The 27,417-nt window shown below is 38.9% G+C and overlaps 1 protein-coding gene across 1 annotated transcript in view; it reads right to left on the reverse strand.

Moving 5' to 3' along the window:
• Positions 1–3,056: 3,056 nt before the first annotated feature.
• Positions 3,057–27,417, reverse strand: part of LOC103556041 (uncharacterized) — a 134,686-nt gene continuing 110,325 nt past the window's right edge. The window contains exons 4-6 of the mRNA XM_070576392.1: positions 7,760–7,878; positions 6,002–6,155; positions 3,057–5,163 (exon numbers count right to left, since the gene is read on the reverse strand). Coding sequence (XP_070432493.1) covers positions 6,148–6,155; positions 7,760–7,878 — 127 coding nt within the window. The 3' untranslated portion in view covers positions 3,057–5,163; positions 6,002–6,147. The remainder of the gene's footprint in view (positions 5,164–6,001; positions 6,156–7,759; positions 7,879–27,417) is intronic.

A 27,417-nucleotide genomic window follows, 5' to 3' on the forward strand; every position in this document is an offset into this window, starting at 1 on the left:
TAACAAATTGAATCCAGAAATTTATAGAAATAAAAATACAGCATGACCCAGTGGGGTTTATTCCAGGAATGCAAGGCTGGTTCAATATTCAGAAATCAATCAATGTAATTTGCCTAACAATCTAAAGAAGAAAAATCACATGCTTTTATTAATTGTTGCAGGAAAAGTGTTTGACAAGATCAAACATCTATTCATGATAAAAACGCTCAGCAAAGTAAGACTAGAAGGGAATTTCCTCAACCTAATAAAGGGTATCTACAAAAACATATGGTGAATATCATAACAGTGAAAGACTCAACACTTCCCATGTAAGGCAAGGATGTCTACTCTCCACTCCAATGTTGTACTGAAGGTTATATCCACTGCAATAAGGCAAGAGCAAGGAGTAAAGACATACAGATTGGAAATAAAGGCATAAAATTGTCTCTACTAACAGATATCATGATTTTGTACATAGAAAAATCACAAAATATCTACAAACCCGTTAATAAAATCTATTTGAATAAGTTACTTTAGCAAGGCTGCAGCATACAAGGTCAATATACAAAAGTCAATCATGTTTCCACATAATACTAATGAAGAACTGAAATAAATAAGACACTACTGTTTATAATAGCACCAAAACCACTAAATACTTAGGTATAATCTTACAAAATATGTGCAAAATCTGTATCCTAAAAACTACAAACACATTGTTGAAAGAAATCAAAGAAGATCTAAATAAATTGAGAGACATGTAAGTTTATGGATTAGAAGACTCAACAGAGTCAAGGTGTCAATTTTCCCCAAATTTATCTACAGATCTAATAGAATTCCAGTATAAATCCCAACAGAATTTTTGTATAAATTTACAAGCTGATTCCAAAATTTATTTGGAAATAAGGAAACCAGAATAGCTAAAATAATTTTGCAAAGGAACAGTTTAGTGGACTCACATGATCTAATTTAAGAGTTTCTATAAAGTTACACTTTCAAGGTAGAGTAACTTTCTCTAATAATAGAGAAAGAATAGACATATAGATCCTTGGAATAAGAGAGAAAGTTTTGAAATTAACCCATACATATATGGCCAATTTTTGAAAAAGGTATAAAGACAATTCAATGGAGAAAGAATAGTTTTTTTTCAACAAATGATGCTGAATAATTGAATACCCATATGCAGACAAAGAAGAAAGAAATCTTGATCTATATCTTCCCCTATATAAAATTTAATTTGAAATGGATCATAGACCTAACTGTAAAACCTAAAACTATAAAATTTTTAGAGGAACACATAGGAGAAAATCTTTGTGACCTTGGGTTAGGCAAGAATTTCTTAGGTACAACATCCAGAGCCCAAACATTTTAGAAGAAAAATTGGACTTCATCAAAATTAAGAACACCTGGGGCTGGCCCTATGGCTGAGTACTTAAGTTTGTGTGCTCCGCTTTGGCGGCCCAGGGTTTCACGGGTTCAGATCCTGGGCATGGACATGGCACCACTCGTCGGGCCACGCTGAGGTGGCATCCCACACAGCACAAACAGAGGCACTCACAACTAGAATATACAACTATGTACTGGGGGGGTTTTGGGGAGAAGAAGAGAAAAAAATTAAGAACACCTGCTCTTTGAAAGATACTGTTGAGAGAGTAGAAAGACAAACCATAGAGTGGATTTGCAAATCCTTATCTGCTAAAAGACTTTATTCCAAAAATATAAAGAACTATCAAAACTCAGTACTAAGAAAATAACTCAATTAAAAAACGGGCAAAAGGTTTGAATGAATGCTTCACCAAAGGAGATATCCGGATGGCAAATAAACAAAATGAAAAGTTGCTCAACATCATTGGGGAAATATATAATACAACTACAATGAGATATTGCTACACACCTATTAGAACGTAAAAAAACAAAAACTGACCAATGCAAAGTGGAGTAATTGGAATTCTCATACATTGCCGGTGGGAATTGAAAAATGTAGCGCTCCCTAGGGAAGAGTTTTGCAGTTTCTTATAAAGTCAAACATACCAAATAACTCAACAGTTCACTCTTAGGTAAATACACAAAAACCTGTTGACAAATGTTTACAGCAGTTTTATTCATAATCATCCCAAACTAGAAAAAATATAAATGGCCCTCGACTGGTGAAGCGATGAACTGTGGTCCATCTATGCGGCGGGGCACTGCTCAGCAACAGAGAGGAGGGGATTACTGATACACTCAACATGAGGGAGTCTCAAGAACACCACGCTTATTGAAAGAAGCCAGACACAAAGGAATCTACCTTATATAATTCTATTTACATAAAATTTTAGGAAATACAAACTAATTTACAGGCACAGAAAGCAGATCAGTTGTTGCCTGGTGCTGGGGATGGAAGGAGGGACAGACTGCAATGGAGCACGAGAAGACTGGGAGTGATGGAAATATTCTGTGGTTTGATTGTGCTTCTGATCACAGGACTTTATATTTTTGTCAAAACTCAAACAGTGTGTTGGACAACTGGATACTATTTGGGAAAGACATAAAGTTTCCCTGCCTTCTAAAAACAATTCAGATGGATAAGTGACATAAAGCTATGCAGTATGGAACACCTGATACAAAGGGGAAGTATTTAAAATTATTGAAAGAAAATAAGTATTTATGATTTATAATGATTTATGGTATGACTTATCTGATTTATCTGATTTATAGTAGGCTAAGACTTATTAGATATGATACAGGGAGCAAAAAATATGAAAGAAGGGGCTGGCCCCAGTGGCATAGTGGTTAAGTTTGCATGCTCCACTTCAGTGGCCTGTGGTTCGTGGGTTTGGATCCTGGGTGTGGACCTACACACCGTTCATCAAGCCATGCTGTGGCAGCGTCCCACGTACAAAATAGAGGAAGACTGGTACAGATGTTAGCTCAGGACCAATCTTCCTCACAAGAAAGAAAGAAAGAAAGAAAGAGAGAGAGCAAGGGAGGGAGGGAGGAAGGAAGGAAGGAAGAAAATCTGGTAAGCATAATTATATATTAATTATATATATTTAAAATATTTTTTTTTTGCCTTAAAAACGCTGGAAAGAACTTCTTATCTCAACATAGACATTTCTTCCATTCTTTTTTTTTTTTTTTCAAATTACAGTTGCACAATACTCCGTTATGTGGCTACACCATAGTAATTTAAACAATGTCTTACGTTTGGGCAGTTAGGCAGCTTCCAACATTTGGTAATCACAACTAATGCTGCAATAAACAACCGATGTATTTTTAATCATTGCAAGTATACTATCAGAATAAATTCCTTTCAGTGGCATTTGCAGTTTGAAGGATATACGTATATGTATTTTGTTAGATATTGCCAAAAATAAACATTATAAGGACAAGCAACAATCTGGAAGAAAATATTTGAAAAAAATATAAAAGATAAGACCTCTATGTACAATATGTAAAAATCTCCAGAAACACAATTTAGATGAAGGCAAGCAACCTAGATGAAAAATAAGTAAGATGGAGATAAAGGCAGCTCACTAAAGAAACAACTTAAATGACTAACGAACTCAAAAAAGGGATAAACTTTGCAAGTAATAACAGGATATCGAGGATATAAATCTTCCATATACTACTTGTGGGAATATAAATTGAGAGCCATTTTACAAAGCCTTTTGAAATCTATTGCAAGGGCTGTGGACATACTCCAAGAACTAGCAATTCTCTTTTTGGGCATAAGTTTATTCACATATATTCTCAAAGAATCTGTAAAAAAACCCCTATTATCCCTTCATTATTTTTTTATGTAGAAATTTAAGATTAGGGAAAGTTTCAGTCACTAAGCAGGGTCTAGCAGCGTGGTATTTGACCCCTCCCTATGTGCTCCAGGTGACAGCAGCTCCTGAGGTATGGCTAACGGCCTTCCTCTTCCCACACGCACACTTGCAGAATCATCCACGGATGTGGTGAGGACATGGAGAGACTCCTCCAAAGGACACCCAGGGATGAGTGGCCAGAGTCAAAGTCAGAGCAATGCGCAGTGAGAGGAGAAGGATCATACATACCACCCAGAAGTGGCTGGTGGTCCTCTGGTGCTCCTCATTGTTGCAGCAGGGGGCCATTGATGGTGAAAAGGAACATGTATGGCCCACTCTCAAAGACAGTCCTATTTCCATCACTGACTGCCATGCAAATAGGACTCTGCATATCAACCAGCAACAGGAAACTTGTGATATGAAGGGCTATTTTCATGCAAAATACATATGTACACATGTGAGGGCAAACTTTGGATCATTTACTCAGAACAATATTCTGACACTGAATGAAAAAACATACTCCCTCCTTCCATGGGACTTCCTTCTGTCCAGTGAAGAAAATGAAGGGTAGGCCAGTGGCCTGCCAAACACATGTCATTGACCATGGTAATGGGTGCTATGACATAGCTATTGCCCACAACTCTGGGCAATAAATAATAGCATAGGCATTGAAGGAAGGGGTATTGGAATCTAGGCCCTAAAGCATGATGGGAATCTAATATGTCTGCCCAAGAGAGCAGGGTGGAGTGTAGAGGTCACATGTGTGGACATAAGGGTCAAACAGGCATGGGTTAGCCTCCAGCTAAAGAAATCCCCTGCCTGCTTTACACAGATAGACCTATTTACATACACTGATAGCTTAAACTGAATGCATGTGTGACAGAGAGGAGAGAAGTGTTTCTAGGTGGCATAGCTACCTTGGATGACTGTTCTGTCCTCAGTTCTCTTAGTTGTTAGATCAAAGGTGGTAAATCCTGGGGCCAGTCCCATGGCTGAGTGGTTAAGTTTGTGCGCTCTGCTTCAGTGGCCCAGGGTTTCCCCGGTTCGGATCCTGGGTGTGGACATGACGCCGCTCATCAAGCCATGTTGAGGTGGCATCCCACATGCCACAACTAGAAGGACCCACAACCAAAATATACAACTATGTACTGGGGGGACTTGGGGAGAAAAAGCAGAAAAAAAAAAAAGAAGAAGATTGGCAACAGTTGTTAGCTCAGGTGCCAATCTTAATAAAAAAAGGTGGTAAATCCTGTCTTTTGGGAAGAGCCTCTTTGGAACATCAGTGTTATCCTGTTCGTCCTCCTTGGGGCCCAGCAGGCTCTGCAGCACGATGAATGGGAGAGAGACGGAGGGGTTTGCCTTCTGACAGTCACAGTCAGCATGCAGTAGAAAATACCTATGGAGAGATCATTGGATGTGGAGTCAGGTGAAGGGGGAAGTTATAGCATCTCAGGACAAGAGTGACTCCAGAAAAGCCTCCTTAAAATTTTTCATCTTGTGGCAAAAGCTTTATTCTGAATCTTAGGAAGTGTTCAGTAGTCACTGCTTGTCACTCGACATATCAGGAACTCACTGTCTTCCTATCCTGCCTGTCATGGTCGCAAAAAGAGCAGAGTCCCCGAAGCTTCTCTTCTGGCATGCCATGGGGTCACCAAATCATCTGACTGCATTGGACCCCTGATCAAGTTGCAGCTGGCTGAATGGACTTTCCCTTCCTGGAGAACTAGTCAAGGGCTGATATGCCTTTGCTGCCTTCTCTTCTGGCTCCTTGCTCTCTGGTGCCCAGTCCACAGGCGCCATGCTAAAATGGCCTGCTCAAAGGCCAGACTTTTTCAGAGTGACCTTCAGAGGCTGATTCAATTTTATTTGCTTCTGGACTTCTTTGTATTTTCCAGCCAAGGTAGATTAAAGTAAGGAAAGCAAAAGTGAACGAGGTTACTAAAGATCCTCATTTCTTGATATCTCTTTCACCCTTCTCTATCTCTTTGGCTGATTAAGGCTTCATGAGCGAATGTTCATTAATAAACATTTGTCTTTGTAACTGGATATCATTGCTTCAAAGAACATCGTTTCTTGGCTATAGGAATAGATTCCACATGTGATATGGCCTTTGAGATGAGGGAGCAGTGTCTGGTCCTCACCGAGCTCTGCAGTGTCTGTAACACTTCCTCCCTTCACCTTCCCAATGCTTGACCCTCTCCTCCCGATGCTGAAGCACACAGAGCAGCACCTACCTTTGGCAAGTGATGTTGATGTGTAGATGCAAAAATCCATTTTTCGGCAGGGGAGTAGTGTAGAACATCAACATTATATTTGAATGCATTAAATTGAGAAATTCCTTAACCCAGGGACTGTTAATGTGTAGATGTCACCTTCAGAATCACCTACCTGAAACCAAAGCATTACCACCACGTCAATGGAAAGAGACATGAAATCCTAAAGCACACGAGAGGCAGCACAGTCAACTGTAAGATATGCCGCCATTTCTACAATCACATAATCGAGATTAAAACCTCTGACCAGCCTCCCTCACACAGTTGTTGGGATGATCCCAAGGAATAAAACTTTGAGATAAGTCTTTTGATACTTTGGGCTTCTGCTGGGGCTGCCAAGGACAATGCCTTAAACTTTAAAAAAGTCCCATTTCTTGACTGAATAGTTCTCTGAGTCACCTCCTTAGATCTTTCTTGGTCTAACAAGGAATTTTGCAGCCTCCTCTTTGGCTTCAACTCTATCGTATGGTTTACTGACCATATGATACAGGCAGCTTCATGGCAGGCCATTAGATTTTTGCTAACAGTCTCTTAAGGTCCAACACTCTCCTCAGAGTCTTTCCAGCTTCTGCCCACTGTCTGTTTCCAAAGCTTCTCCCACATTTTAGGTTTTCGTTAAGGCAGCACCCCACTTCCAGGTACTAAAAATTATATTTGTTATTTATTGTTGCATAGCAAAGCATACAGCAACTTAAAGCAAAAACACTTATTTCACACAGCTTCTATTGGTCAAAAATTCAAAAGTGGATTAACTGAGTGGCTCTGGTTTAGGGTCTCTCATTAGATTGCAGCAAGATGTTGACTGGGGATGCAATAATCTGAAGTCTTGTCTGCGGTTGGAGGATCCACTTCCAAGATGGCTCACTCACACGACTGCAGGTTGGTGTTGGCTGTTGGCAGGAGTCCTGAGTTCTTTGCCATGTGGACCTGTCCATTGGGCTGCTTGAATGTCCTCAGGAACGTGGTGACTGGTTCCCCTAGAGCAAGTTAGCCAAGAGAGTACCCTTCTAATTTATTTTCCCTCCCCCCAGCTTTAGTGAGCTGTAACTGACATATAACACTGCAAAAGTTTAAGAGCACCCTTCTAGACTTTTATCTCATGATTTCCTTGCCACCTCATATATTCGTAAAAGGGTATTTATCATATTTTAGAAGACCCTGTGTTAGAAAGAGTCATCATCTAATTTTTACTAGGAGGAGAGAGACATCCAAACAAGGAAAGCCAAGAAAATACAATAATTTGGGACCCACTTTGGGATCTTCCCAAAACTCAACTCCCTATGCAGTGATTCTTGTACAACATTGGCTGGTCCTCATATGTAAGATCTTTGTGCCCCTTGGAAGTGATCTGAGTTAGAGACCAATTTCTGAAAAAGCCAATATAATGAATGCCAATAGTTGACAGACAGGCAGTAAAATAGGTAATGAAGACGTATGATGCCAAAAGATTGTTTATTTCACAAAGTCACTCTACATTACCAATAGAAAATAAGACCTGGCAGAAGTTTATATATAGAAACACGTATTAAAAAGTGAATTCTCTGTGCGTCTATAGTCTAAATGAAAAGGTCATAGATTGCCAATTAGAAGACCTGATTTGAAACTTTGTTTCTGTTACCAATTCCCAGTATCATTTTCCTCCCTCTGGCACTTGATTCATATGAGTAACAGGATGCACACAAGTACACGTTACTTGTGCTCCACATTAGTCAGACTCACCTCCTGCACATCCCAGGCATAAAGCATGTAATTTGAAGACACGGTACAAACAACTGACTTCTCTTGTCCATCCGTTATGTGGCCACTTCCTGAGAGATAAGCCATAGGTCCTAAGATTCCTAGAAGAAAACACAGACAATACTTGTCCACCGGATAGTTGAGGGATGAGCCCATTGAATAAAGAGAATTCTGAAAAGATAATTTTAAGTTTTCCCACACCCTCTTAGTAGAGTTTGGGTAACAATTATGGAGAAGAGGGTGGAAATTGTTTTTCAGAGTCATCCAAACATGGGTTTCCATTGCAGACTGGCCATTTGAGAGATATTGACCAATTAGTTTTTTCTTTAATCTCAGTTTCCATAGATATAAAATGTCGATAAAAATCTCTCCATCAAATAACTGCTCTGAGTCTTAAAAGAGGTACCAGGAATAAAGTGAGTGGTAGAACTTCTGTTATTTAAGTTTCCTTTTTGTTTAAAATTTTTATTCTAGGAGGAATAGGAAGACTTTGGAAAAAGGGAGAAACAGGGTCTGAATGTTTTTTTTTGAGGAAGGTTGGCCCTGAGCTAACATCCGTGCTCATCTTCCTCTATCTTACATGTGGAACACCTGCCACAGCATGGCTTGATGAATGGTGCATATGTCCATGCCCGGGATCTGAATCAGTGAACCCCGGGCCACTGAAGCGGAGCATGCGAACTTAAACGCTAAGCCACCAGGCTGGCCCCACTTGGTGCTGACTTTTGATAAACAGAAGTTCTTACCTTAATTAAGTCCAACTCATCAATTTCTTCTTTAACGGACTCCACTTCTGTTTTCAGTTACATTTACATTTTCAGTCACTAGTTGCCTGAATCTTTATTTTTTGACCTTTCATATTTAAATCTGTGATTCACTGTGAGTTTTTCTGTATGGATTTCCATCTGACAGCACCACATTTTGAAAAAGTCATTCTTTCTCATTTACCTTTCACTGAAATCTTTGTTGAAAATCAGGTGATTGTAATGTATGTTGGTCTGTTTCTGGATACACTATTATGTTCCATTGATCTACTTAAGTGATTAATGTATTCACTTCTTCATGGAGTGGGGGAAGATTATCTGAATCAGATAAAGGGACTGAGATGACAGGAGGCAGATCTGCAGTATATTAAGGTTGCATCTACTTCTGGATCACCTGGATGTGACCTCTGGTGTGCACCTTGAGATGTCCCAACCAAAAGTGTAGTGAGTTTTACTAAGGGTCTTCTATTCTGTTGGGTCTTGAAATTTGATGTTTTCTTCTTTAGCCCTGAGAGACTGCGGGATATTTTGGAGGGTTTCTGCCCACCTTCTTATTTCTGGACTCAATGCAGTCCAAGAATTTGTCAAGTGCCTCAAGGAGAAGGAGTAACTAAATCATATGCTGGGGTCTCCTCCTTCTGTCTCCATTCCCAGGAATATTGGCCACCTGAATCCTGGCTTCTTGGCCATCCACAAATTTTAGTTTTGCCACTTCATTTTGCTCACTTCTCTGCCTCTTAGCTGCAACTCCGCCCAGACCTCCTTGTGCCGGAGTTTTAGGCTCCCTCATGCTATTAATAGCCCAATGCCAATAGGCAAAAGTCGGAGAAAGAATTTTGCCTCCCTTTTCAGGTTCACTTCCTTTGGGCACCTGCCCACTCAAATCCTAGTTGTCTAGGCAGCTCTCTGATAATGTCATATAGATTTTTAAAAAAAGTCTTATTTCCCTTTTAATCTGTTTTTCATGGAAGCATGTGTCTTCCACAAACCACCCATGGTAGCCAGAAGAGGAAGTCTGGATTCCTGGTTTAAATGACTTCCATATACTGATGAGTCCCGTATTTATATATCATTCTCTGACACTTAATGTGAGTTTAAAACTATGTAAACTGTTGTCTTCTTAACATCCGTATTTTGCTATTTAAAAGGCATTTCAGATTTCACATGTTTAACACAGAATTCTTTCTGGTTTCACAAATGTACATTTTTCCTGTGTTCTCATGCATAGTAAATGTTGCTTATATTTGTTTTCTTGCTCAGGCCAAAAATCTCAAAGTTCTTCTAGATTTCTCTTTGCTTGTGACTCTCATCTTCTCCTGTAGTCCCCCATCACTTCCTTCACATCTCAGCTCAAATACTGTCTCCACATAAAGTTTTCCCTAACATAATACTTCCCATCAAGCTCGGCCCTTTATGCTATTTTATTTGTCCTTAACAGCATCTGTGATTAAAGTATAAATAAATTATTAAGTAAATTTATTTATTTATCTGTTTATTGTCTGTCTCTCTCTACGGAATATAATTTCTTTGATGAAAGGAATCTGTGTCTCTGACTCAACATGGTCAGAAGCCTGACTCAACTTCTGAATCAACATAGTCCAGGCTTGTTTCTGGAAACATAAGATTTAATTATAATCTGATGAATGAAGGATTGGATGAATAAATTCTAAGTTGATGAGAATTAAAGGTACTTCGAACGTCATGGTTACTAACAACCATGGCTAATACAGAAGAGCCCCTGCTTGACGTAAGGGCAAATTCAAATGAAAATGAAGCTTAATTTTCCCTGTTGGATATAAGAGATTTCCTTCCCTTCCCTTTTCTTAGAATATTTTACTTTAGAAATTTTGTGATTGTAAGTTTTTTCTCTGTCTCTTTGAGACGCATATAAATCTTTTTGGAAGCTAAATAAGCCTCTTGCCAGCTTAATGCCTTTCTCAAGGACATGGGAGCCATTTCTTTGAAATGTAAACATCAGGGGATACAGTACTGTCTCCCAGTTTCTGTGGGAGTGTAGGAGCCTCACTTTGGTAGGTACCTTGCTCCCAGGTGTAAAGCTGTCTCCTGTCATAAATATAGGAGAAGTTTATTTTTCCTTTGTATAAAGCCAATGAACTAACACAGATGGTCACCCGAATTACCAGGTGAATTTAGGATGGACTATGTGTAATAATTGGTGCTGTCAAGTCCTCTAGCTTGAGGACTAGTTATTGTTTATCTGGAAAACACGTATGTACATAATGAGTTGTATCTGCTTGGCCATATAAAAGGGTGAGATTTCTTTCTGTCTTTGCAATCTCTTGGTGGATTGCCTGTGACACACATCACATTCTGGCTTATCGCTTATTCAATAATGAAATTTTCTTTTTCTTCTACCTTTGTGGAGAGATTTTCTGGGTTGGGAGATTTTATTTTACATTATATTTCCCTGACACTGACAAAGGTAGGAAAAAATTACTTCTCTTGAGTAACGAAATTTAGACATATTCTAAACACACTCATTTGTCCCAGAAGCAATATGCCAAAGGCAAGATAAACATGAATCACATCTAACGTAAACGAGGAATGAAGCAACAATCAGAGATCCAGAAACATGAGCCGGAAGTGGTTCAGTTGGGTTTTATATTGTTCCATCCTTTCAGGAGGAAAAATATGGCAGAATTAGATATTTTCGCTCAATAGAATATGGAAAAATATGTAATACGTATTGCCACACAATCTAAACCTACTCCCTGCCTTTTTCTGAACAGATCTACATTTTTCAGAAAAATATTTGATGAGCCCATGGAGTTAAGGATGAGCTTTCTCAAGTGACTATTGACAGTTCTCGAACAGCTTTATCAAGAAAATAGACTTGCTGTTCTGGAGGAAGATATGCAAGTTAGATAGCACTTAATTATGGACAATTGAGAAAAGTTTGAATGCTCATGGGTAGTTGTTTCTGGGGAGAGAAGGAGAAAAATCTAGACTTGGAGTAGATTGCCAAAATGTGTACAATTATCTATGCCTCCCTGTCAGTGTGCTTCTTTACAATGAGACTTTGTAGCTCCTCTGATCAAGATGAGGCCTATTTCTCCAGGCTTTGTGACTTTCTTTGGCCAGCAGTCACACACAGGACTTGGTATGTGTGGCAGCTCATGAGTACTCATATGACCCCATCTAGATGCAAAGGAAATTGACAGCTTTATAATATGCAAAGTGAAGATGATTTTGCCACATTCCTCCATACAGCTTCTACTCATCTGTTGAAATACAATTTCACTGTTTTTTCTGGTGGAAAATTCTGCCCATCCATAGCAAGTTGGTATTTAAATTGTCTTTTGGAGCTACCTATGCTTTTCCAAGGTCTTAATATCAGCCCTTTAAAAACTATAATTCTACTTTATGATGGATATGCTTTCTCTCATAAAGAAAAATAATTTAGGAAAACCCATAATTTCTCGCCATAATTAGATATTTCAGTCTATCTCAGTTTGGTTGGCTTCATCCTCCTAGTGAAAGTAAGTCAGCAACTCTTACACCATGTGAATGTGGATGCCCATGGCGAACATATATGATCTCATAATCTTAAAGAATCCTGCTAAACACCTTCCAATGAGAAATATTTTTTCCTGAAATTAATAAGGATTTGGAGAAAGCATGATTCTCTGAAATTGCTCTGTGCTTTGAACAAATTTATAAGCAATAAGGCAAGTTCCTCAGGTCCCCAATTAAGAGGAATAGAGTGGTTCCATTGATTGTCTTTTTGGAATGGAAACTCTGATTCATTCTCAAGATTGCATCAAGATGTGTATCACACACTGTCAGTGTCCCCCTACAGCCCATTGACCCACTCAGGTTGACTTGCAGCTGTGAAGCAAGAAGGCTTGGCAGTGTGCTGGCATCTTTACATGTCCCAGGTTTGGGCATCTCTCTCCGCCTGAGGCTTTCTGGGCTTGCTTGACTGCTCACAGACAGGTACCAGGGGTACGGAAATGAAAGTTTCTGAGGGTACCCCTAAAACAATGGGGCATGGGGGTTGGTAAATTTTGCAGCCTCACATACTCAACGGGGATGATTCTGGATGTTCCACGCAGCTTCTCAAGAGATTCCCCCTGGGGGAAGTGAGCATAAACCTGCTCATTACTGCCACCGTGGGTGGCTTTCCTACCTTCCTTGTCTCATTTCCCCACTTTCTCACTTTTGTTTCTTGGGACTATCTTCCAAATAAAGCATGCCATTTCAGTCCTTGCCTCAGGATCTTCTTTGGGGAAGCAAATCTAAAACTATTGGTATAGTAAGTGGTTAACTGTCAGTTAGTTGACAACAAGGACTGTTTTGCTGGTGTTAAGCGCTATGCTGGTAACACTGGAAAGAGATGTCGTGAAACGGGATAAGCTACAGATAGAAAGGGAAGCACAAATTTATGCATTAGTTCTAGAATTTGAACTGTATGGGGGAAACACTTATTGGAAGCATTTTAGAGTTGGATATTTGGCCAACCGTAACCTCAGGACATGCTGTGAAAACCAGAGTTCCTCCACGGCAGCATTTAAACAGACCCTCATTTCCTGTAGCAAGAAGGCAAACTGTGCTGACATTAAGGCCAGGATTTAATTATAAGAGCAGTGGAGTTAAAATGATGTCAAGTGCGCAGCCCTTGCATATCTTCTCTGCTAAATTAGGGCACTAAAGCAGAAGGAGTAATACCCTGATACCAAGGATAGGGATGTATATTTGGATCTTCCTGAGACCCTTGAACCTCTAGATTCCCATAAAAATTCCTCCAGGCCTGTAGAAGTATTTCTGTTACCTCTGCTAGAGGAAAACAGGCTCCCGTTGTCTTGCGGCCACACACAAGTCTCCTGAAGTGGCCGCCTTGCAAATGATGTCTGCCCACTTCAAATTCCACTTGTGCCCCTCCTCATGGCCTCTAGACCAGTAACTGGCTTCAGGTCTCAGCAGAATCTTGGTGAGGAAGCAGTTGATTTACCAAATGAGCTGCATGATGTGTCTAATTTGTATTGACAGGCATTAGGGGAACAGGTGTAAAAGTGGATTGTGAGGGTTTTCACCTGCTGTGGAACATGAGGCTAGGCATGGAAGGGTTTATTGATATGAGGGCACTCACAATGACTCAGGATTTGACATCCTGTGAAGACACATGACATTGGCCCTTGACTTTGCTGGGAGGGCCCTTGGGAGATATGACATGATGATCAAACAGTAAATGATATGGAGATGCTGGAACTGCCCTGGAAAATACTGAGGGTCAGAATATCAGCAAAGGGGAATGTAAAAATTGAATTATTATGTGATTCTAAAGAAATCATTGGAATGGCCCTGGAGCTGATTATGATTACCATAGTCCAGCTGATCATTGTCCTGGGGAGGGCCCAGAGACCACTCCTCTCACAAAAGTAATATAGAATGCACTAGTAAGGCAGCCACCAGCATCACTGAGAAGCTCAGCAGTGAGCCTCTGTCCTTGGAAGCTCCCGGTGAGGGCAGGAGAATAACTAAGAAAGTGGACTCCGTAGCGCTGGGGGCAAGGCGAGTGGTGGTGGTGATAGAATTCCATATAACAGGAGCCAGATGGTAACATTTCACTGTCAGAAGCAAGACGGGTGTAATTGCTGTAAGGGGAAACAATCTGGCTTTGCAATCTGGGAAGCTTGATCCACAAGGATTTGCGTCAGTGGCAAATAGGCCTTGTTCATAGGTATGAGATTAGATAGGCAGCCAGTGATGGCACTGTTATCTACAAATGAAATGATCAAGAGCAGGATTGCAGAATTCTCATGTCAGTGACCAAGCAGAAAATCATGAGCCCTCACACAATTTTGACATCTGAACCAGTTCACAGAGCCCATTGTTTGAACGGGGTCCTGGGTGTCCTTGAGAATGGAACCAATAGAGCTTCCGCGGTATAGAAAACCTACATTCACCTAGTCCTTGCCTAATGGGACCTATGGCCATGGACTCAAGCAATTATACACTGGGGAAAAGGGTATATCCAGAGCTGTTGAGGGTTGTTGGATATAGATAATGAGCTCCCCCCAATAGCAGGGTGACATAAAAATCAATCCCAGCCCTCATGTTAAACTGGGGCATATGGAGACCAGATGATGCACGGCTCAAGTCCATCTTATGTTGGATCCAATGGTTCTATGAGCTTACCTCATGGTCATTTCCCTGGTATATGACTATAAACTTATGATGGCTACACCTGGCAGCTGGCAGAGCACACATACAGGTAGTACAGCCTGTAAAGTAAAATTCATTATGATAGGAAGCGCCAAGTGAATGTTCCTGAGACTGCCTTGACTGATCAAAATATTGTAAAGCAGAGTCACCCTGCATCCAGGTAGAATTGCAGCCTCGAAGACAAAGGGAATGCAGCCCCTATCACAGCCCAAGTATGGCTATTGCAAAAACAGGACGGATCATGGCAGATGAGAGTCAACTACCACAAACCTAACCATGTGGGTGTTCTGTGTGCAACTGCTATGTGGATGTGTTAACCTTACGGCAGCAGATTAACACAGGCTGGCAAGTGGTATGTGGCTATTTATCTGAAGAATGTGTTGTTTTTAATCTATCAGGAAGGAAGATCTAAAGCAATTTCTATTACCTGGATAAGAAAGCAGTTCACATTCACTCCCTTTCCACAGGGCTATGACAACTTTTCTGCTCTATGTCACAATACAGTCTGAAGGGATTTTGATCATTTTGCCGTTCCACTATACTGATGACATCATGCTAACTGGATCTCATGAATAGGATATAGAAAGTTCTCTGGATGATCTGGTAAGACAAATGTGTATCAGAGGATAGGATAAACACTAAAACCCTCCCTCTTTTCACTTCCAAAATATTTAATAGGGCTACCTACACAACAGTGTGTGCCCCCATTTCCAGAGTCTTCCAAACCACAGTTCCACTTAGGCTGCTGCAGCCGTCAACCCCCCCAAAACTTTCTCCACGCTTAATTCACGAGCTACTTCTAGTTAGTTATGCTAATTTTCCTCTCAACAGTTTTGGACATACAGATTACCTCTCTGGTAAAATGACCTAGGTGAAAAAAGAAATGGTTCGTATTTACTTCTATCTCCTTGGCGGCTCCATTACACACTATTTTTTGCACGTTTCTATTTCACAGTTTAGATCATAAATGTCTGAGTATCTAAGATTTGTGAGGAAGTATACGGAATTACACATTCAGGGAAATTTATCCCTCAAAGGAACCATAATTCTATCTGGAAAGTGGAATTAGATTCTCCACATTCATTTACTGTGTCTGAGGATATCTGCTTCCCGTCACTCTGGAAATTGCTGGAACTTTTCTCTTCTAGTTAATTTTGACAGTCTCTTTGGGCATTTTCATTAACCACTAATAATTGTTTACAATAATTAATACTCTGGACAAATCTTTTTTGGACAATTAACACGATGTGCCCTTGCAGTCACTGTCATTCCTGCTGCAGATGACATGATAATTACAGCTCTATAAGGAGATGAGGTCAGAGATTCCCAAAGTTATAACCCAGAATTTCGCTGCTCCTCACCCCACACACAGAGACTGTCACCCCTGAGCCACTGTCCTAGCAGCAGAGGTCTGTTAGGTGAGTATTCATCTATTTCAGGTAACAGGAAATGTTGGCATAGAGATGCTGACTGGGCTCTCCAATGGGGGGAAAGAGTTGTTTCTTGATAATTGCAAAGATCTAGGCCCTTCTCCTCGATCAGCCTTAGATATCACTTACTTTGTCTTCCAGCAAAAGCCCTGTCTGAATTTGTCTACCTCTTCTTTTTTTATAAAAAGAAGGTAAATTTACTCTTAAAGAAGATAATCTACTCCTATAATTTCCATCTGCAAAATAAAGATTATAATGTACATACATCTCAAGATACTTAAATAGTTCAGATGAGATCAAAATGATAATCACATGGACATATTTAATATTTGTTAGTATACCTACTTTCCCTCTGGGCTCGGGCAGGATGATCCTGGATGTATTTTTTTTAAATGAGAACAGGATTCACTTGGGTGCCTGTCAATAGGTTTACAACACTATTTGTGTTCTCTTCAGTTAAGTGTTTGTGGGCCTGAAGAAGGACCAGTCACTGCTAAGTATGAGCCTGTTGAACACCATGAAATCCCTGGCTAGGAAATACTGAGAGAAGAAGGCAAACTGAACGCTTGCTAATAATATCAGAGCTATTGCATTGTTTTCACATAGTACATAAAGCTGAGAATTTTCCTTTTTGTATTTGGCCTTTTATGACCATCTTTATGCCATCATACATCCAAAATGTGACTTTGTCATCTTCTCTAAGCTCTAAGGGAAGCTAAGACATTATAACATAAAAGTGCCATGTCAGAGTCATGCCAATCAAAGCAGCCAGCACTTTGTGTGTGATACACACACACACACACACACACACACACATACACATTTTCCCCTGCAGTACCTTTTACCAAACCAGTTCCTTTGGAAATTAAGCTTATATGCTGAGTCATTATCTTTCATTTAATGATTGCTTTTGATTTTGTCAGTCTTCAATTTTTCTGTTTCAGATTCCTGTCTACACTTTTATTGCTTGCTTCTTTTTCTTCAACTCTTTTTCTCTTATTCAAGTGCTGCTACCCTGGTTTCTCTAATATAGATCCTTCTAGAGATTTCTCTTATACTTTTTAGATATTATTTTCGCTTGTCATTATTCATTGTCTAGTCTTTCATCGAGTGTTAATCAAGCATTGATTGACTGAAAAAAATCCTTCAGTAGAAACATATAATCAAATACCTCTCTTACAGAAAAGCAAGACTTCTTAACAATCTTATTTTCTATTAGTAGTCTGTGCGGCTCTAACTTGAAACCATTTGCTCCCTTCCTCTTTCTCTCTCCTCCCCAACACTCTCATCTACTTGTCTTCAAATATCTTAAAATATACTCTCTTTCTATGGTGTCAAAATCTAGGCTTCTTAACTCCATGCTTCTGTTTTCTACATTCCAAACTTAAATGATCTTCCAATTCCGAGTCTCTCATCATGTTAAACATTCCATTAAATGTGCACTTTAGGACTGAGATAATTTTCTTTCAACAAGCATACACACTCGAGCATCCTGTGTCTTATCACTTTCTGACAACATAGAGAGCATCGAATATGCTGGACATTCTGGATATTCTGCAGGATGGGTTAGATTTCAGAAGAGGTTCAGATATTCTGAACCCTTCTGCTCCTCACTACTTAGATTTCATTAGGGCAATCTTCTAAGGATACCCATTTGCTATTTAACACTGACTCTAATTAAAGCTGACTTAAAAAGTCTTTTAGAATTCTAAATTTTCCTGTGCCGTCTTCTATAAAAGTTACTTTTTACACACAAATTTAGGAGCAACATTACAATTTTTCTATTTATATTGAAAGGAACAAGATCTTTGAACTTCCGTACTCTGATGACATTTGCTGGGAGATTTTGTTTGTTTGTTTCTCTGTCTCACAGCCTAATATGATTAAGGAGACAGCAAATGTGTCTCTTATCCAAAGAGCTCGTGTTCAGTGAGAAACTGCCCATTTTCTTTTCTTTGGTAAATAATGGAACATCTAATGATGTAAGTTTGGAGGATTCCGAGATTCAAATAATCCCTTTTGATAGTTTTTTATTGTTATTTCTGACCCTACTCACATTTTTCTCCCCTGCTATTTTTTTTTATCCTCACACTCCTGTGTCTCTGTCAGTTCCTTCAGGGTATAGATGGTTTTAATGAGTTGACTGTTGAATGGAAATGAATAGCGAGTTCAGGAGCTGGTGGGTGGGTGATTCTGGGAAGTATTTAATGGTGAGAATCACTTATTGTGGAACGAAGCCTGAAAGGAGAGGCTCTTTTACGGCTGAGCTGAGAACCGATCTCTTTCTGATGCTTGGTTTACTAAAGTAACCCATATTAGTTCCTTCAGTGTTTTTACGTTTCTGGATATGTAAAGCGTGTTTTCTGTGCTTCGCTTCGGCATTACCCTTGCCCCCAACCTCGCGGAAGTGTTTCAAGTCTGCCGTGATTCAGCTTTTCCATCCTCTTGATTTTGGTCCAGAACTGCCTCATCCGCTGGTCTGGCCGAGTCCCACAGCCTGCTGTGTGCGTCTCCCTACGGCTGACTTCTGTGTGCACGTCTGACACAACGTCACCCAGGGGTGACTCGACAAGTCGGCTCCTGCCTGAAGCGATCTGCTTGCTTTCTTTCCTTAGAAGATAAACTCCCATTACTGGACTCTCACCTCTGTTTTATTGATGTGTTTTCTTATTACTGTAACAACAGCTTGCTGCCCTAATTGCTAGAAACTTATAATTCATTTTCAAAACTGTTAAAGCTATTTGTTGGTTTATGAAGATCTATTCATTTCTTTATATTTACTTGGTATTCATGCTCTTATTGGACTCTCTTAATTCTAAGCATTTTAAAAGACAAATAATATCACTCATAAGTAAATGTTTTACTTGGTTTCTTTCACTGTTCATTCCTCTCTTTTTTCTCTCCTCACATTGGCTAGAACAGAAAAATAGTAGAAAAAATTACAGTGATAACTGTCAGTCAGATTTGTTTCTGTCTAAAAGGTAAATTACTCCATTGTTTATTGCCCTAGTACCACACGACTTCCATAGTTTGAGAATAAACATAGTTTAGTTCTGGTTATTATACTTTTAATATGCAATTAAATATAATTTCTTAACATCTATTTTAATCTGTCATGATTATTCAATAGTGAAATGTGTTTATGTTGTAAATCTTGAATATACAAGATAAATGAAAAAATAAAAATCCACAGTACTAGAAGAAATAGAATAGTTGAAAAAAAGAATTGGGCCGTTATGGTGGCACAGCAGGTTAAGTTTGCAAGTTCTGCTTTGGCGGCCCGGGGTTCGCTGGTTCAGATCCCAGGTGCGGACATGGCACCGATTGGCACACCATGCTGTGGTAGGCGTCCCACATATAAAGTAGAGGAAGGTGGGCACGAATGTTAACTCAGGGCCGGTCTTCCTCAGCAAAAAGAGGAGGATTGCCAGCAGTTGGCTCAGGGCTAGTCTTCCTAAAAAAAAAAAGAATTGAGAAGTATTTCCCTATAGTATTTATAAGAAACTGACATAAAAAATAGGATATTTAGTTTATAGTAAAAGATGGTTAATTTGATAGCTTCATCATAACTCAGTGTATATGTAAAATATTATAAAACAGCCCTATCTTTTTTTTTCTCTTTTTCTTTTTTTTATTGAGTTAATGATAGGTTACAATCTTGTGTGATTTCAGTTGTACATTAATGTTTGTCATTTGTGTTGTAGGTGCACCATTTCACCCTTTGTGCCCACCCCTCACCCCACCTTTCCCCTGGTAGCCACTAATCTGTTCTCTTTGTCCACATTTTAAATTCCTCATATGAGTGGAGTCATACAGAGATTATCCTTCTCTAACTGGCTTATTTCACTTAACATAATTCCCTCAAGGTCCAACCATTTGTTGCAAATGGAATGATTTTGTTCTGTTTTGCAGCTGAGTAGTATTCCATTGTATATGTATACCACATCTTCTTTATCCATTCATCTGTTGATGGGCACTTAGGTTGCTTCCACGTCTTGGCTATTGTAAATAATGCTGCAATGAACATTGGGGTGCATAGGACTTTTGGGATTGCTGACTTCAAGCTCTTTGGATAGATACCCAGTAGTGGAATGGATGGATCGTATGGTAGTTCTATTTTTAATTTTTTGAGGAATCTCCATACTGTTTTCCATAGTGGCTGCACTAGTTTGCATTCCCACCAGCAGTGTGTGAGGGTTCCATTCTCTCCGCAACCTCTCCAACATTTGTTGCTATTAAGATTTAGATATTTTTGTCATTCTAATGGGTGTAAGGTGATATCTTAGTGTAGTTTTGATTTGCATTTCCCTGATGATCAGCGATGATGAGCATCTTTTCATGTGCCTATTGGCCATCTGTATATCTTCTTTGGAGAAATGTCTGTTCATGTCTCCAGCCCATTTTTTGATCAGGTTGTTTGATGTTTTGTTGTTGAGTTGTGAGAGTTCTTTATGTATTATGGATATTAAGCCTTTGTCAGATATATGACTTGCAAATATTTTTTCCCAGTTAGTGGGTTGTTTTTTTGTTTCAATCCTGTTTTCATTTGCCTTGAAGAAGCTCTTTAGTCTGATGAAGTCCCATTTGTTTATTTTTTCTATTGTTTGCCTTCTCTGAGAAGACATGGTGTCCGAAAAGGTTCTTTTAATACTGATGTCAAAGAGTGTACTGCCTAAGTTTTCTTTTAGAAGCCTTATGGTTTCAGGTCTCACCTTTAGGTCTTTGATCCATTTTGAGTTTATTTTGGGAATGGTGAAAAAGAATGGTCAATTTTCATTCTTTTACATATGGCTTTCCAGTTTTCCCAGCACCATTTGTTGAAAAGACTTTTTCTCCATTGTATGCCCTCAGCTCCTTTGTCAAAGATAAGCTGTCCATAGATGTGTGTTTTTATTTCTGGGCTTTCAATTCTGTTCCATTGATCTGTGCACCTGTTTTTGTACCAGTATCATGCTGTTTTGATTACTGTAGCTTTGTAGTAAGTTTTGAAGTCAGGGATTGTGATGCCTCCCGTTTTGTTCTTTTTTCTCAGGATTGCTTTAGCAAATCGGGGTCTTTTGTTGCCCCATATAAATTTTAGGATTCTTTGTTCTAATTCTGTAAAGAATGTCATTGGATTCTGATTGGGATAGCTTTGAATCTGTAGATTGCTTTAGGTAGAATGGACAATTTAACTATGTTTATTCTTCCAATCCATGTACATGGAATGTCTTTCCATCTCCTTATGTCGTCATCCAATTCTCTCAGAAAGGCCTTGTAATTTTCATTATATAGGTCCTTCACTTCCTTAGTTAAATTTACCCCGAGGTATTTTATTCTTTTTGTTGTGATTGTGAATGGTATTGTGTTCTTGAGTTCTTTTTCTGTTAGTTCATTGTTAGAATATAGAAATGCTACTGATTTATGCAAATTGATTTTATACCCTGCAACTTTGTAGTTGTTGATTACTTCTAAGAGTTTTCCAATGGATTCTTTGGGGTTTTCTATATATAAGATCATGTCGTCTGCAAACAGTGAGAGTTTCACTTCTTCCCTCCCTATTTGGATTCCTTTTATTCCTTTTTCTTGCCTGATTGCTCTGGCCAGGACCTCCAGTACTATGTTAAATAAGAGTGGTGATAGAGGGCATCCTTGCCTCGTTCCTGTTTTCAGGGGGATGGCACTCAGTTTTTGCCCATTGAGTATGATGTTGGCTGTGGGCTTGTCATATATGGCCTTTATTATGTTGAGGTAGTTCCCTTCTATGCCCATTTTGTTCAGAGTTTTTATCATAAATGGCTGTTGGATCTTGTCAAATGCCTTCTCTGCATCTATTGAGATGATCATGTGGTTTTTATTCCTCAGTTTGTTGATGTGGTGTATCACGTCGATTGATTTGCAGATGTTGAACCATCCCTGTGTCCCTGGTATGAATCCCACCTGATCATGATGTATGATTCTTTTGATGAATTGCTGAATTCTGGTGGCCAAAATTTTGTTTAGAATTTTTGCATCTATGTTCATCAGTGATATTGGCCTGTAGTTCTCTTTTTTCGTGGCATCCTTGTCTGGCTTTGGTATCAGCGTAAAACAGCCCTATCTTAAACCATATTTAAAACTAAGCTTAAATATTTAAATTAGAAATGTTAAGATAGCTTAAATATTTAAATTAAAAATAAAAAACAAAATTTTGCAAAATGATCTACATGACTACACCTAAAATTTAGGGGTGGGGATAATCATATCAAACACAGTGATAAAGCAGAAACTATGTAATAATAAACAGAATTAGTTGATTAAATACAAAGTAAAGATATTTGTCCAATAACATATTCCATAAACACAATTAATAAACACAACTAATACGTAAATAATCAATCTAGTTAGAATGTGCTTTGCAGGTTACAAAATTTGATTAGGTGCACAGTAATAATAACTCTTACAAATTTTTGAGGAAAGACTAAGGGAAAAATGGGTGAAAGTATATGAATATTCAATTCACAAAAAATAACGCAAAAGATACAGCCTTATAGAAAAATATTCAAATTCAATTGAGCAAAGCACTGCAAATTAAAATAACAATATAATATCACTTTCTACTCATTAAACTGGGGGAATATGATGAAATTACTAATGCTGGTGGGAGACTAGCACACGCCTACCATGCTGGTGGAATTCTAACTTGTTTCAACCTACCTGGAAAACCATTATCATCATCCTCTTCCTTCCCCGCCCCTCCCCTTTTTCTCCCTGTCTTGCTTCTCTCCCTCCTTCCCTTTTCTAAAGCAGCATCCCACTCCTGTGAATCTATGCCCTGAGAATAAAGGAACAAGAATAAGCTCACTGCACGGCTGCAGTAAGCAAACAACATCTAAGTTCTTATACACTCAGTAAAAATATAATGAATCTAATAATATTAGAGACCGTAGGGTGTAAAAGTTCAAGACCCCAGAGCCAGTTGCAATCCCAGCTCTGCTACTCATCCGATATGTGAATACTGGCAAGTTATTTAATCTGATAGCGTTTCATTTTCCTTATCAGTGACATGGAGATAACACAATACCTAACTTGTAAGTTTGCTTTGATAATTAAATGAGATCAAATGCACAAAGCATTTAAAACAGTACCTAGGAAATAGTAAGCAAAATATAACTGTCCATTATTGTCATCACTTTCTATATTGGCAGAATGACTGGAAACTTTGTGAGCAAACATCAATAGGGGAATATATGAATAAATTTTTTATGTCTGTGTTGTGAAATATCATGCAGCCATTCAAATAATGACTTAGAATTGTACCAGATGAGATGGTAGGATTTCCATGAGTAAATGTGACCCTAAAAAGATGTTTAAAATGTGTACAAAATGATCATTTTATTTTAAAACACTGTAAAAATTCCTTGCTTATATGTATGTTTATATTTGTGTATATGAATATGTTTGCATGATTGTATTCATGTGTATAAAAAATATATATTTATAAGAAAATAATTTGAAGTATTTATGGATATTTACTGTGCTGTAAATATTGATGTACAATACTTTCCCCTATGGGGAAGAGTTGTGTGGCTAGAATATGTGGGTATTAAATAGTGTTTTCTTCTTTTTTTTTTTTAAGGTTTTATTTTATTTTTCCTTTTTCTCCCCAAAGCCCCCCAGTATATAGTTGTATATTTTTAGTTGTGGGTCCTTCAAGTTGTGGCATGTGGGATGCCGCCTCAGCATGGCCTGATGAGCAGTGCTAGGTCCATGCCCAGGATCTGAACCCGTGAAACCCTGGGCCGCCAAAGCAGAGCACGTGAACTTAACCACTTGGCCACAGGGCCGGCCCCAGTGTTGTTTTTTTTTTAAAGATTTTATTTTTCCTTTTTCTCCCCAAAGCCCCCCAGTACATAGTTGTATATTTTCAGTTGTAGATCCTTCTAGTTGTGGCATGTGGGATGCCACCTCAGCATGGCCTGATGAGAGATGCCATGTCCATGCCCAGGATCCGAACCTGTGAAACCCTGGGCCTGGGCTGCTGAAGTAGAGAGCAGGAACTTAACACTTGGCCACAGGGCCGGCCCCAGGCCCCAGTGTTTTATTCTTAAAGATTCTAGAATTGGGATAAACATTGGATTTCATTTGTAATTTAACTAACTTCAATCCTTTATTTTCTCTAAAGATAACTCTGAATATGAATAAAACTGCCATTCCCAGCCACTGACAGAACGGATTTTGGTGATTTGATATTGAGGATTTTTTTCTTGACCCAGGCTGGTGATGGAATCCTGGGGAATTCCTCCCTCTTTTTTCTTTATACTTTCATTTTCTGCCCTGGATATGGGTCGAGACCCTCAGGGGTATACTCAAACACATATTCTTACCCAACTCTTTAGTCCTTCTCTCTAGGGGGATCCCTCAGACAATGGTATCTTTTGATGGAACAATTTTCTGGAGGATTATGGATGTAAATTTTTGTTTTATATTCACAGAGTGGCCCGGGAAGTGTGTCTCTCATCCCCTTGCCTCCTAAGTGTCTTCCAGGCCATCGCAGTCATCCCCAGTAAATCCAGGTGGGCTAAGTCCCAAGTCAGAGCCCCAAAGCATATTGAGTGTTTCTGTTTCCTTTTCTAGGTGGTGCATCTTCTGGGAAACATAAGGTTCCTCTGAAAGTGACTGGTCCAAGGAAGATGAGAAACATCACTCTGAACTATTTTGGATACTGTTCTGGTTCTGTTCTTAATCCTGTCAACTCCTCTCTCTATGCCTTCCTGCATGCTTCCATTGATGTGATGTGCTTGGGGCTCTTGGTCTGGACCGGTTGTTCCATGGTGCTTTTTCTGTACAGGCACAAACAGCAAGTCAAATACATTCACAGCTCTAGACCCATCACCAGCCTCTCTCCAGAGAGAAAGGCTACCCAGAATATTCTGATTCTTGTGTGTACCTTTGTCTTTTTTTTCACATTCTTCTATCTCCTCTATTCTATGTCTCTGTGTTTAACATTCGAAGTTGGTGGTTGGTGAAGGCAAATGTATATCTAGATGTGTGTTTCCCAACTTTCAGCCCTCTTGTGCTCATTAGCATATTTCCAGGCTTTGCTTTGCCTTCTGTGAGAGAAATGAAGTATTCCATAAATTTCACATAATAACATGAATCTCTTGACTTCTGTATAATATTAATTAGTTCTTTCTCTATATATTTTCAACCACTGTTATATGTAAGTACTCATGCTCCAAGCAGTTTTGTACAAATAAGCAGTACTCACCATTACAGAACTTTAGGCTTGGAGGGGGTTCTGGAGGCAGAGAGAGAAGGACATGTTTTGGAAGCAGGAGGAATGGGAGTCACCGGTTACTTGCACGGTTTACCTGCTCTGCAGGTATCAGCTGGGTTTAGGCAATTATAACAACACTATCAACCTACTTGACCTAACTGACACTTACAAAATATTCCACCCAACAACAGCAGAATACACATTCTGTTCAAAGGCGCGTGAAACATTTACCAACATGGGCCATATTCTAGTGTATAAAGCAATTCTCAATAAACTTAAAAATACTCAAGTCATACAAAGCACATTTTCTGAACATACTGGATTTACACTAGAAATCAATAAGCGGAATATAGCAGCAAAGTCCCCAAACATTTGGAAAGCAAAATAACACGGGTTAAAGAAGAACTAAAAACCTAATGCGTTGAAGAAGAAATAAACAAGGAAATTAGAAATAAAACTGAAAATGGAAACAACTGCGGTAGGTTGAAAAATATTCTTCCCAAAAAGATATCTGTGTCCTAATCCTGGGAACCTCTAACTATTACCTTATTTGGAAAAAAGGATCTTTGTATATGTGATTAATTAAGGATCTTGAGACCCAGATGTTATCCTGGATTATCCAGATGGGCTCTTGTATTAGTTTCCCAGGACTGCAGTAACATGTTACCACAAGCTGGGTACTTAAACAACAGACATTTGACGCACGGTTCTGGAGGCTAGAAGTCTGAAATTTAGGTTTTGGGTACAAGATCAGTAAACAAAAATCAGTTGTATTTCTTTACACTAATAATAAACAACCCAAAAAGGAAATTAAGAAAACAATTCAATTTACTAAAGTCCTACTTATGGCAGTTCTTTTTATCCAGTACGTCATGTCTAGCTATCTAGAAAAAAATTACAGGATATATTAAAAGGCAAAAAACATAGTTTGAAGAGACAGAACAAGCATCAGAAACACAGTCAGATATGGCAGGGTTGTTGGAGTTATCACACCAGGAATTTAAAACAACTCTGATTAATATACTAATGGCACTAATGGACAAAATAGACAGCATGCAAGGATACATGGGCAATGTAAGTAGAGATGGAAGTTCTAAGAAAGAACCAAAGAGAAATGCTAGAGATGGAAAACACTGTAACAGAAATGAGGAATGACTTAATAGACTGAGCATGGTTGAAGAAAGAATCTCTGAACTTGAGGATTTGTCAACAGTAACCTCCAAAACTGAAAAGCAAACAGAAAAAAGACCCCCTCCCCCATAACAGCATATCTAAAACTGTGGTATGACTAGAAAAGGTGTATTATATGTGTAATCCGAATACCAGAAGGAAAAGAAAAAGAACAAGGAACAGAAGAAATATTTTAAGCAATCATGACTGAGAATTTCTCCCAGGTTAATGTTAGACACAAACCACAGATTCAGGAATCTCAGAGCACACTGAGCAGGGTAAATGACAAGAAAACTACACATAGGCATATCATTTCAAGCAACAGAAAATCAAAGATAAAGAAAATATCCTCAAAGAAGCCAGAGAAAAAAACAGCTTACCTATAGAGAAGCAAAGATAAGAATTATATCCAACTTCTTCTCAGAAACCACATAAGCAAGAAAAGAGTGGAGTGAAAAAACCACTAAACTAGAATTCTGTATCTTGCAAAATTATCCTTCAGAAGTGAAGAATAAAGACTGTCTTAGACTCAATAATTGAGGGAATTTGTTGTCAGTCTACCTGCCTTGCAAGAAATATTAAAAGAAGTTCTTCAGAGAGAAGGAAAACTACATAGGTCAGAAACCTGGATCTACATAAAGAAAGGAAGAGATCAGAGAAAGAATAAGTAACAGTAAAATAAAAACCTTTATTTTTCATATTCTTAATTGATCCAATAGATAATGGCTTATTCAAAATAATAATAGCAAGGTGTATTAGATGATTATAGCTTATGTATAAGTGAAATGAATGATAGCAATGGCACAAGGAATGGGAGGGAAGAATTAGAAATATTTGGTTATTATAGGTACT

This window comes from Equus przewalskii, chromosome 15 (genome assembly GCF_037783145.1).
Source record: "Equus przewalskii isolate Varuska chromosome 15, EquPr2, whole genome shotgun sequence".
NCBI lineage: Eukaryota > Metazoa > Chordata > Mammalia > Perissodactyla > Equidae > Equus > Equus przewalskii.